The following is a 13529-nucleotide window of genomic DNA, read 5'->3' as shown; positions in this document are numbered from 1 at the left end:
GGATACATATCTGCTCTGTGAATCACTTGTTCTGAGTTTGAGCATCTCAGAGTTACTCAAGATCATTTCAAGGGATACTAGATGTTTTATCCATCTTCCTGGATTTTCCATTAGAGCAGACCACAAGGTTTAGCTTTAGCGTTGGTGTAGTAACACCTTTGTATTTATCGAGTCTTTGTGGCTTTGCACACTGGGATTTCAGACAAACTTTTAACAGATCCAAAAATCTTATTTTCAGCCCAAACCAAATTCCACACATTCAAATCTTTGTTTTAAACTTCCAAATCTCAATTTTAACCTTCTTTGTGGTTTTCACTTCCTAGAAAACATCTTTACACGCCAAAAGCTTAATGCTGGATAACAGCAACAGTTTGAGAACAGCAGGCAGATCAGGCACATGAAATCCTTTTTAACCCTACATGTGATTCAATCACATTCACCAAATATAGGAACTTTCCCCTCTTGCCATCCTAGTTTGTGTCTCGCAGTGATTAATGATGTGTGTGGGTGTTCTCACTCAGTGACTTATGGAAACCCCCTTTTACACAGCTGATAAGCGCTACTTCCTCTTTTAGCCCCAGCTGAGCGCCACCTCTGACCTGTGAACCCTTGCAGTCGGGGGTCACCAGAGGTGTCAGGGGACATCAGCCAGACCCCACTTCACTTGTCCATCATGGCCTGTGATTCATCACGCTCTGGCAGGCGTGTGTGTGTGTGTGTGTGAGATCAGTAACTTCAATGTCTTTTAAATCAGAAACATCTCAAATTGCTCATGCGAATACTCCAGTCAAGTGTACAGGAGCAGCTTCAGCTTATGAATGCTTCTCTGTCACAGTGAGTTTGTATTTATATGCTTGTGCTTATATGCTAACTTGTCGAATGAATGGGTATTTTTAGCCCAAATACTAATAGACCACTTTCTAAATGGCCCTCTGTCCCACTTGGATTCTGTTTAGATAAGGAACGTGATGAGGGTCCGCCAGAGCAAGCAAACACATGGATATTTTTAACCCTGTATGCTGACACTTTGCAGTTAGTGTAGCAGAACAAACCTTGTTCCCTTGGATCTACAGAGAGATATGCAATAAAGTTAATTCTCACCATTTTTCCTCTCATAAATGGCACTCAGTGCCTCCAACTAAAGACCTGTGTGTGGCACACAATCTGTACAAACTGTGAGAAGACTGTGGTGTGTGGGTGAATTTGGATGTGTGAAAAACAGGTGTTTTTGAGCCCTTAAGTGTGGAAAACAAGAGACCAGGCCTGTGAGTGAAGGATCACATCTGGCTTATGGATTCCACCGACATGAAATGAAGCACAAGCATGTGTGTGTCTTTGTTGTGGGAACGACACACTCTCTGAAAGACAGAGAAGATCAGGATACTGTGGGGGTGATACACACCCAATAACAACCCTGTCAAACACTGTACTATTGTGTGGCTGTCCACCCTCCAGCCTCCACACAGGGACTAGCGTGTAGCCCCCTGGCCCAGAATCAGAGCTCCTTTCTGGGCAGGGGAAGTGTCTTTGAAGCCCCCTTTCCTTGACTCTCTGATCCATCCACCCTGTAATGAATGAAGAGGCTGTTAGAGGAGGAAAGGCAGGTGTTCACGGTTGTGTTTGTGTGCGCGCGCAGAGTTGCACAGACCCTCCAGAGTCTTAAGCTTTTCTGTCAGCTTACTGAGAACATACAGCAGGAGCAAAGCTGATCACGTCCTTCTTTCTTTCACACACACACACACACACACACTCTACAGTAGACAAAACAAATCGGCACACACAGACCAATTATGGTCCAAGAATGCACTTTTATCAGGGTTGAGAACTGTGAAAGAATATGGCAACACACAAAGAAATTTTTAAGGTTTGAATTCCTTTAATAGAAAATTGTTTAGACTATCTTGTTGCAAAATCATTTGTTCAGCTTTCTCTAGCCCTGTTAAGTGTGTCTGCCATTTTCAACCAATTATGTCAAACACGAAGTGACTAAACAGACCTGAATGAATTTCCTTTGCAGAGAAATAAGCAGTAAAATGTTAATGATTAGAGAGTTTGAATGATTAGAACGTCTATTTACTCGTGAAAGTGTTATAAACAGATTCAAAATAGGAAATTCCATCCAAAGTTTATTCACAGTGTGCAGTTTTGCCATTGTCTGGGAATTTACAGCTACTTTTTTTCTGCCCTGTCATTGAAGGCGAAACCCAAATATCTTCCAAATATTTGCTGAAGAATTAGATATGAGCAATAATGTCCTCCAAACTCTGTCTTAATGCTGCTACCAAGCTTGTGTGCAAAAAACACAAACTTATAGTCAAATAGACAAATCTTGACATTGGGAGATAACATGAGATATCACAAGAGCAACAATAGAATAAGCGTGAAGGCATGTGGGACAAGACAGTGATGTGTTCAGCTCCATCAGCTCTAACTCAGTGTTTGCTGGCACATTTTATTAGCAGGGCGCAGTTCAAAGATTGAAACTTGAATGTTGAAATTTGATTTGACAGCTATATCATTAATGTGATGGGACTCATAAAATCACCTAATTGAGAGCGACAGGCAGGCTGGGAAAAGTTTAAAAAACATTCAGCACAACAAAAAGTAGTTGTTGGAAAATTTCTGACCTTGTTATGGCAGTGTGTCCACCATCATTGTGAGTGATGGCTGGCTGAGCTAGGAGGAGCTGTACTGGTTTTGAGAGATAGTTTGGATGGGCCGGGGACTGCCATAGACTTTGTGGTAAGTTTCAGCTGTGATTTGTAGCTGGGATTCCCACATGACATTTGCAGGGTCAACCTCAGAAATGGAACCATAATGACCGCATAAGAATGAATCCCTTGTGCCACTTGTCTTCCCCTGCCTCACCCTTTTCACAGTGTCAGATATTCCTGCCCCCCCCAGCCCCTCCTCAGTTATATCCCTCCTCTGCATGACTCATTCGTCTTCCACCAAAGCTACAACCCACAGGCCCTCTCCTCCTCTCGGCGTCTACTCTCATCCCCTCCTCCGTGTCTTACCCTCATCCTCTCTAAGCGCTAGAAAAAAAATTGATGCATGTAGTGCCGGGGCTGCTGGTACTCATGATATTAGTGGTGGTGGTGGGGACAGGCCCTGGTTGGCTTGCGGACCTACATCAGGCCCAAATGACGCAGGCTGGGGTTCAGCGGTGAGGCAAGCAACGGGGTGGGACTGTGAGAACTGCTGAGAGTGCGGTGGTGTGCGAATATTTGCCACAGCTTTGAAAGAATATGGCAGAATCAATTGAAACTATATTAAAATGTCCAAAAGATGTTGCTTCTGCTCAAGGCATGTCTATTTTAAGCATGCTAAATATAGGCCAAAGATTATTCTCTAACAGTAATAACAAGAGGCTTCACGCTACATCAAATCAGTGCCTGTTTGGTGTTTTAATGCTGTCTGTGAGCTATCTATTCTTCTCCAAAATATTTCTTGGCTGGCTAATTTTAATACAAGTGGTAACAGTTGCTTCTTTTTAGACAGATATATTACACTGGTTTAATTAGTCCTCTGGGCATTATTAGGTTTAATTTTTTTTTAATATATCTTATGCAAATAGGTAGTTTGAAGACTGGAATAACGTCAATGTGACGTGCTTGGTGACTCACACTCCAGCGAGTCAGAATAATTATGTTGATTTGCACACCATTGCTCATGGACACACATTCTTGTGCACACCTGTGGACACACTGATGAGACGAAATCTCGCAAAATGGCTCTTGCTTCACAAGAGGTGCGAGTCTCTCTGACATAAGATGGAACCAAGACTTTTCTGAAAGAGATATTCACATCACATGTCACATGCAGTAACACCTACTACTCTGTCAAGGAGGCTGCTGCAGTTATGGTGGCCATAAATTATGTTAATGTGTACACAGTGAGGCTTTTAGGGGAGCCTGCAGAACACAAGAACGTTAGCACAAAAGTTTGAGAAACATTCCTTTATGTTTTTCTGTGTAAAGATACTCCAAGGTCTTCAGGAGAACAATAAGGGAAGAAGAGATCCACACATGGTCTTGTAAAACTGTTACAGCTTCAGATACAGTCTGCGCTTCAGATGCTTCACCCACATTTATGTGTGCTCGGTGTCATTTCAAGGAGTGTTGAACAAGCTGCAAAAGCAAAGCTGTTATCATAATTACCAAATACCTGGAGTGGTACATCAAAGACGTGCAAACATAATATGCACAGATGTGAGTGGATGAGTATGTTTGTGCTTGTGTGAGTGAACAGGGATGCGTTTGAGCTTGTGTACGGTGTAGTTGTCTGACGTGCATGTTCTTTGTAGCAGTGGTACTCTGCTAGAGGCAGCCATTTCCATTGTGTTGGAACGGGGAGTCAGCACATATTATACAAGTCAGATGGTGCAGAGAAAGTACGAGAGAGAGAGAGAGAGAGAGAGGGAGAGAGGGAGAGAGAGAGAGAGAGAGAGAGAGAGAGAGAGAGAGAGAGAGAGAGAGAGACCTATAATTACCTATTACCTATAATTACCTTTCCATTTGAGTGCTTGTGTCCATACACAGTTGACACCACGATGCAAATCAGGCTGTGATTTCTAGTGTTGTGACAAAGCAATCTGTATGTGCAGCAGTGTGGTGTGTGAAATAAACCCCTGCAGTGTAAAGTGAACAAATCCTGACAGTCAGAAAAACAAAAACAATGTTGAAGATTCAAGAGCAGTGGAGAATATAAATGTTTTTAACTTGAATTTAAAGGTAGTCAAAGTCTTGTAGCTCCTGGAAATCTGTTCCAGCTCTGGGCACAGTACATGTTTACTGTAAGCACCAAGAATGATGTTTGCAGGCAAGACAAGTCCATCCTGTGAAAAGGTTTATTGCTTTAACCACTGGCTTTAAAATGTTCTGTCCTTTGTCCTCCTAGATTCAGTTTGCTCAGTTTTTTTTAAAGTCCAATTTCTACTTGTGTGACAGGGTGCTGAGAAGAGGACTTCACAGTAAGATGATGGGATTTTTTTTTCTCACACCATCAGCCTTTCTATAAAACATCCAATGAAAGGACACTGCTTGCACATGGGAATGTCATTTTAGGGATGGTAGCCCACCTTTTCCCTGTTGTGAGTGTATGGGGCGGGGGGGGTGAGATAAGGAGTTTTTTTTCCCCTCAGGCTTTGTAAATAAATCACAAACCTGCACCGATCATCTTTCCCCTTTCCACTTTTCTTTTCTATCCCCAGCCATCTCCCACTCATTTCCTCTGGCTTGGCAGAGAGCTCACCTCTGGTTCTGAGGCCAAAATAAAGGTTAAGCTTTGGGCAGCTAACCGTGCTCACCCAGAACAACTAACTGCACAGTAGTACACACTCTGGTTCTCACACAACCACGTATTGCTCCAGACGAAGCTAACAAAGGTGCACTAACAGCCAGCAGAGATACTACGAGGTAGAAACAGCAGTCTGTGTTCTCACCTTCACTTGTCACAACATTTATCCATTTTAGCTGGAAAACAACAATCACATGAGAGGTTACGGCAGTGAAAGAACAGGATGACATCTTCGGGTTACTTAAGAGTGATGTTATCTCCTCAACAGCAATTAGTCTGACAACCGGCTGTCATGTAGAATAAAAGAGGGAACCTGGTGCTGAACCGTTACATATCATAATTTGTCTGTTATCTGATTTATGAAGAGAGGTGAAGTGATACTGCTTTGACAGATTTATTCATTTATTTAATTTTAAATTGACTTGTATTAAAAAATGGTCCTTTCCATATGTTCTCCTCTCCATAACACATCCAGTTTGTCAGAAATGGCTGGGTCTGGGCTCACTGGGTCACCAGAGGATCCATTCGAAAAGGAAATACCACTCGTGTCCTAGATTGACCCTAGTTACGACACACGCTATAACAGTAGATGGAGTACTCTGCAGGAAAAAACATTTGAATTTGGTTCAATAGTGCCAATCAACCATTAAACTGTATTATTTTAGTGTATTAGAAGCAATACTTTCACCTCATTAGCTCACACAACTACTTGTTAAAATAGACTTTTTTAACAGTGCAGATTGCTTAGAGATGTTGTCAAAGTAGTTTAGTGTCACAGTATACTCTGGCTTTAATGGAAGGGTACTGTATGTTTTGGTGAAGGATGCTGTTTTCTATGAAAATCGAGAAGACGTAAGAAATTGCAAATCCTCCATCTTTTGCAGACAGATTTGTTTGTTTCTTCATCTGTGGGTGTGTCAGTGTAGAAAAGGTCAGAGTGAGCGTTATTGGAGTCCTGGGCTGCTGGTGGTCTTTGACCCCGTCAGCACTCTGTTGATTGATGACATTCTACGTATGAACCCCATACCAGAGCTTTATCTTGCTGAATTCTCCATATATACTGTAGTCATATCAGCTTTGACTCATGTATCTGCTGTAAACATCCTAATTTCACATCTTCAGACCTCTACAAAACATATGAAGATATGACATGTGTGCATCAAGCAGTATCTGTTGCATATGTTGTATAATGTTCATGATTTAAATAGATTGATTTCAGCTTTTCTTAATATTACTTACTGTGTGTCTGATGCAGTATCTGTTTTTTTGTATTAGCCTGATGTCACTGTGTGCTCTGTTTATTTTCCTGAATGTGATGAGAGCAGGGATCACGTTCCCTTGTGTGTTTATTTGCCCTCAGTAGTGTGGGTTACGTGTTAACAGGATTACAAATACACTATGTAAACACCACCAGCAATTGTTTTGGCACTTCTCTTGTGTGGATAGGTGGTTGCAGAGGTTATGAAGACCTGTTTGTACTGCTCACAAACCAACCATATTAATCATAAATGCCATTCTCTCTCTGTTTTTGTCTCTGTAGGTGTTTTGTCTCTCCCGGCCCATTTCAGTCCCTACACAGAGAACCAGCAGACGTCTGTGGACAGCAGGGAGGATGCCTATGCCCAGCTGGAGCTGAGGACGCTGGAACAGTCACTGCTGGCTACCTGTGTGGGCAGCATCTCTGAACTCAGTGAGTACATGCAGTCTAGAATAGTGTGTGTGGTCCTGGATCTATATTAGCAGATTTTTTTCACATTAGGTGTTAAATCTATTAAATTCCTCTCGGCTCAATTAACAATCATGAAGGAACAACAATGAAGCTATAAAACATTCTTGTTATTACAGAGAAGTTAACATTCCCAGAAATGGTTGTCATGCTTTTTTAAAATACTTGACCATATTCCAAACACTTTCTAAACACACCGTGGTATTCCTATACTGTTCGCTATTCAGTACGGGAAAAGGCTGTTGTGTCAGACAGCCAAGTGCCAAGCAGATACAATCGAACGTCTTTTATAATCACTTTCTGTCATATGATGAACTTCATCTTGTGGCTTATTGACTAATGTGCATCGCTCTAAAAATAAGCAGTGGAATAGTTTATCTACACTTGGAGCTGTGTGGAGTAATGTGATAATTCTTCTGATTGTATATCGTCTGTCGGTGGTCCGTTTTGCTAAGCAGTGTGCATCACGAACTATATGGTACTCTAAGTCAAGTTAATCAGCATGGGGGAAAAAATGCAGACTCTCAGACTCTCATGTGAACGCCTTGTAGCCTGGACCTCCTCTTTTTTATCAGAGGAAAAGGAGCACTGGCTCCAGTTCCAATCTGCCCTGGATAGTTGCACTGCTGCTAAGACAGATATAAAGAAACTTTGGTTTGACTTTTGGGCAGCAGATATATTTTATTCATGTTTGTTTGTGGACATAGTAGTGTGTTTATTGGATATTTTAAGCTTCAATCACACCACTGTGTTCAGTTCCAATGGTGTTATGTTATTAAGGGTGCTACATTAAAAGACTTTATATAATGATTGAGTCTGGACAAGTGTAAATCTGCTGAGAGGTGCGGACCTCCAACCATCCGATTTGAAATGATTGGATGGATATTGCGAGCTGTGGATGTCCATGTTTCATGCACATAGATGGTAAACAGAGAGGCATGCACGCACAGTCACACTATACTCTACTGTACATGTGGTTTATTTAAACTGGAGGCCCTGACAGAGTTGGCAGATGATGGAGAGCTGGAATCAGGTCATTAAAAAGTGTGAAAAACACAGGAGTAGAAGGGGAGTGGAGAGATGGAGGTTGTAAAGGTAGGATATTAAGTTTAAGGATAGAGAACATTTTGGCTAAAGAAGGCTTGAGATGTGTGGAAGGTGGGTGGGTGGGGGGGGGGTGTCAGGGGAATGATGGAAAGGTAGAGAGGTGCACATGGAGAGAGGAGGAGGAGGATGGATGGATGGATGTTGGTAAGAGCCTGGATAGGTTTCCTTCTCCAAATGAGCTAACACTCTGCCATTTGTTCCTCCAGCACAAGGCGACGTTCATACACCACCGACGCTAGTGAGGCATTAAGAAAGTGTACACACACTCTCAGACACAGACACACTCTTTCTCTCGCTTGCTCAGTGGTCTCTTTGTGCCACATCTCTCTGGTGGTGTGAAGCTGGGCTGTTCTGGGCAGGGCTGGCATCCTTCACACTCTTTCACGCCCACAAACACACACACACGGGCATGTGTTCACCGATATGCATACACACAACAAAAACACAGAGGGCTTGGCACTGTGATCTGAGCCCAAGAGACCAGGCAGACACAGGAGCATCTGTACTAAGCTGCTCAGTCCAATCCTGCTGGATCTCTACACTGGACTTGGCCAGAGACAAGAACACACAGCATACATAAACATGATGGATAATGGGTGGCAGGATACTGGGCATTTCAGCTAAATGTCCAAAACTGTTGGAAATAAAGTGTAAGCAATAGGCTAGCTCTGAAAGTTGTCTTCAGACACATTTGACTGTTTCGTTTTCAGCGCTGTGGTGGTCTTTACCGGCTATGGGAAACTATGAGTATGTGGCCATGCAGTTAACGAAAGGAAATATTAAAGACCAGGATTGGACTAAGTCTAATAAAATGAGCTTTGTGCTAAAGCCTGTGAAGCCAGTTAGCCATCTGGGGTCACACAGAGTCCAGATAAATACTTGTGTAAACATGTTTTTATTGAATTGATGGGCAGTTTAGTCGAGATCTTCTACTAATTTGCTCATTTAAAACATTTCATTATCATCAAGTTTGACGTAAGAGGACACAGTTTCTCCATATGTTTTCAAACACACTCATGTCATAGTTTATTGACTTACAGGTTCCACAAGGGCACCAATATAAGTTGTAATCTAAGAATGAAGTATTTCATATCTCCCTGACCCTTTGAGCTTAGTTTAGCCTCGGGGCACAATATGGGCTGGAAAGGCAGGAAGAGGCTCTCCATCTCAGGCAAGAATTCCTAGGAGACGTCCTGGGGGACTGCTGGTGGTGGTTAACACAAAGGAGGCCCTTCAGCTTTAAGTGGGGTCTGTTTTGGGAGGGCCACTTCAATCTCACCCCCCTCGAAGTACCCCAAACCCGTTAATATAGACACACACATACACACTCACAGTGCTGTACTTCCCAGCCTTGGCCCCCGGGCAGCGTCCCACTCACAGTAATCTGGTTAGAAATTAACCCAGGGGTAATTATGCTAAATGAGCGTTACACGATCCCAAGTTCAGCCTGGTCTCCCTCGCTCAGGCTGCCTCTCGCTCCACATCCCCTCCCTGTGACTGCTGGTGTTTTGTCTCCCCACTAAACTCCCACTATGACACTCATGGTCAAGCGGCAGGATGTTATTTAGAAATTCTACTCTTTTCAGCCCTACACCCTGTTTTTGGGTCTGTTTGTTTAAATTAATAGCATTTCATATATTATATTGTACAATAATCTGAATTGTCCTTTATTCAACCTCACATGATTGTCCACTTGAATCATCTGATAAGATAAATATTCTTTATCTCAACACAACAGTGTTACCACACAAAGTGGTTGTCAAGACAAGTTTAGACATTTGTTACAAGACATAAGCACACTTCTTAACCTTGCTTTTATCGTGTGACTGACACCCACAAGCTGGGTGCAGTGATTGAAATACATCAATACAGAAACAGTTGAACGGTTCATTAGAGCTTGTGATCAGCAGTCTGTTAGCCCATTAACTCCTTCAGTGATTAAAGATGAATGGCTATTTAGACTGGCCGTCTGGCTGTGCTCACTGATAATGACAGTGCTAATAGCAAATACCACCAGAGACGTGGAGGGAGAGTAATGAGTAAAGGAAGGTTGAATATAAATGGTTTTGGAAAAGAGGAAATCCAGCTGGATTAGGATTCCACAGGCTCTATCCTCAGAACCTTTTGATGTAGTTTATTTATTTATTTTTACTTTTTAGGGCCTACATACCACATTCCAGCTAGATTTGATACTGTAGTACAGACTGGAGCAACTGAAATAAACACGCTTCATGTATTAAATAAAACAAATATCTAACAAACAGTCTAACTCTGATCTCTCTTTTATTTCCTTTGTTCCAGGTGACTTGGTGTCCCGTGCAATGCACCACATGCAGCGCCTGAGCTCAGTGCGCCCAGGACTGAGCCCGGCCCGTCACGCCCGTCCCCAGCAGCCCGTGTCCTGGTCGCCAGACGCCCTCCACACCCTTTACTACTTCCTGCGCTGCCCACAAATGGAGTCCATGGAGAATCCCAACTTGGATCCCCCACGCATGGCACTTAGCAAAGAGAGGTGGGAGTTGTGCATGATCGCACTACAGTTTTATTTTACTTGCTCTCCAAAGTGTATCACAGGCTAATCCTAGAGAGTGACGTTTTTTTGCATTTTGGTCTTGGAATCCACCCTCAGGAAATTAGTTTTGTTGTAGTCTTCCTTCTTCTTTCAGACATTTTATATTTTGTTTTGTTTTCCTGATTAAATCTATAATTAGAAAGGGTTTACTTTGGTTCATAAGGTTGATGAAATCACTGAATCACAGAAAGACCATTGCAAATACACAAACTCAAATAAACAAACATCCACCCTTAGAATTCACAATTAGGTTCAAATAGGTAATTATCACATGAGCCTTTTCACAGACCACCTTTCTTTCTCAGCCATCTCTAATCCTGTTACACTCTGGTCATTGAAGTGTTAATTTTCTGTAGGTAAATTACAGGTGAGAAAGAGACTCCAGGTGTTAATGCTTGTCTGATAGACGGGTGAATTACACCTTTAGAGCACAAATTAGGCCAAAGACTAGTCATTTAAGGGATTTAAGAGGTGCTAATGGTCTGTAATTGTGTTCAGGTCTTCATTGGGTTGCCTTTGTAGAACAATTATGGTAATTTTTGTCTTTTTTTTACAGTCCTGAGACAAGTGGCTGAAAATATTTGGAGATCCTGAATGCAACGTAGCGCATCACATTTATATTTTACTCTAATATTTGTTTTAGCAGTTTATCTGATAATTTAGCAGGCAAGGCGTTACCCTGAACTGAGTCATGTCTCTTTTCCTCCGAACTGATAATTTCTGTTAACACATAGGATTGCATTACATATGTGCTAAGAGGACTTTACAGTTAAGTCATGGTGATATTCCACAGTTAGGCGGCGTCAGTTAAGATAAGGTGTGTGTGTGTGTGTGTGTGTGTGTGTGTGTGTGTGTGTGTGTGTGTGTGTGTGTGTGTGCGAGAGAGAAAAGTATTTGCTGCCTTTTGCTCACATCTGTGGTTTGGCCTCTCAGAAAAAAATGCTCGGCGTGTACATGTGCGTGTGTCCGAGAGTAACTATGTGTTAATGGAGGCCTATGTAAAGGTAGTTGTAAAGCATACAGATTGCATACAACTCCCATTAAACTGTTGAATTTTTGTTTTTGTTTTCCATAATTAATGTTTTAACCTCTGGAATTTCACGTGTTGGTGATTGTTAGGTTATGATGAGGGCATCTGTGAGATGAGCATAGTTATGTGAAAGTCTTTGTGATGTAATCAGCCACATCTGCATCCTCTCTTACCTAAACACTCAAGTATACACACGCAAATGTGTGTATGCACACAGGGCCAGCTGGCTCCTACACCTTTAATAATGAGCCGACCCGGCGAGCGAAGGTGGGCTCCTCATTATCATCAAAGAGAAGCGAACAGCAAATATACACCCCTCTTTTCCCTATTCTGGCAGTTTCTTCCCAGTCGTCAGATGTTTTTAATGTTTGGCGTATATCAGCCTGCTGTATGTGTGCAGGATGAAATGATTTAGCATCCTGTTATAATGTATACTTTGGAACAGAAGTCTACTGGTTTTCCTACATGTGTCTCTCTGACTGTGTTAGCATGCATGACAGACTCAGGTGGTAGAGTGCAGCAGTGCAAACCTGGTAGTGATTACAGATGTGAGAGTCTGGTAATGATACAGGCTTTGCTCCTTCAACGGGCCTCTCAATCTCTGAGGCTCACCCTCCATTGAAAGCTTTATAAAAATCTTTGGTGGAAACCCAAAACCACCAAATCTGTGTGGGCCACATCATCAAATATTATAGGGAAGTTGGCGAGACCCTTATTGCAGAATCCTCAAGAATACAAGAGACGCCCTTTTTGTTATGATCCTTCAAACCTGGTGCTTAGTTGTAGTTGTTACTGGAGAAGTTGTATAGGAGTACATATAGTAGACTGCATTAAGCGTGGGGGGGTCAAACCCCAATATCTTTGTCTACTTATTTTACTTATTTTTCTACTTTTGAAGTCACAGCAAAGAAAAATGCAGCTTTTATTAGTTCCAAAAGTTATTAACCAAGCCATTAACCAGTCTATTTAATGGTAGAATCAATAGTGTTTCTACCAAGAACAAGCACTTCCAAGCACTCTGCTGAACAGACCTCCCCAAACTCTCTGCTTCCTTCAGCGGATGGAAGGGAGCACTAATGGGTAGATGTGTTATTGTGATAAGAAGTAGCCAAAGGAGCTTACATTTAACCACAGATACATCAGATATGGTTACAACCACCCTTGTGGAGCCTTTATGAGAGTAATCTGACTCTAGATCAGTGGTTAACCTTGACCCTTTGCAGCACATGATGGGGTCTGCTTTAAGACCTAATTGAAGTTTCTTACAACATGAACTCAGTCACAGTGGCTTCAGGATATAGGACACGCAGGACATATGGGACCTTTATAGCATGTGTGATGTTGCCTCCTGGGGATAAAAAGTCCCTGCTTTTCATGTCGGACAGGTTGGAGTAAAAACACACCTGACCGCGATTTGAGTCAACTGTCATTTTACGGCTAGCCAGGTGGTGAGAGAGGAGCCATGAATCAGAGCTAACATTTACACGTGCATGTGTGTGAACATGAGTGGGAGAGTTTGTGTGTGTATGAATGTCTGTGTGTGCCTACGTCCCGCTGTTCTCAGTGTGTAGCCCTAAGATGTCAGGTCACTAGGCTAGCCAGAAGCGCTATCTAGTTTCAGTGTTAACAGGCAGCTCAGCTTTGATGTTGCACTGGCTCTCAGACCAAGCTGAAGTTTGTGTTTCAGGCTGAGGGGCATAACCCAAATACAGGGGTCAGATGGTAGGGGGAGGGTGGGGGGGGGGCAGCTCAGATAGAGAGAATAGAGTCTGAGGAAAGAAGGAGCGATGAAT

General features: G+C 42.5%; 1 protein-coding gene across 1 annotated transcript in view; it reads left to right on the top strand.

Annotated features, from left to right (window-relative positions):
• The window catches only part of abtb2b (ankyrin repeat and BTB (POZ) domain containing 2b), a 43252-nt gene that overhangs the window by 19795 nt on the left and 9928 nt on the right, over positions 1-13529 (top strand). The window contains exons 2-3 of the mRNA XM_070830132.1: positions 6842-6991; positions 10436-10646. Of these exons, the coding sequence (XP_070686233.1) occupies positions 6842-6991; positions 10436-10646 (361 nt within the window). The remainder of the gene's footprint in view (positions 1-6841; positions 6992-10435; positions 10647-13529) is intronic.

The sequence above is a fragment of the Pempheris klunzingeri genome, chromosome 5, assembly GCF_042242105.1.
Source record: "Pempheris klunzingeri isolate RE-2024b chromosome 5, fPemKlu1.hap1, whole genome shotgun sequence".
Classification (NCBI taxonomy): domain Eukaryota; kingdom Metazoa; phylum Chordata; class Actinopteri; order Acropomatiformes; family Pempheridae; genus Pempheris; species Pempheris klunzingeri.
The sequence above is the reverse complement of the archived record's forward strand: the minus strand, read 5'-3'. Positions and strand labels throughout refer to the sequence as shown.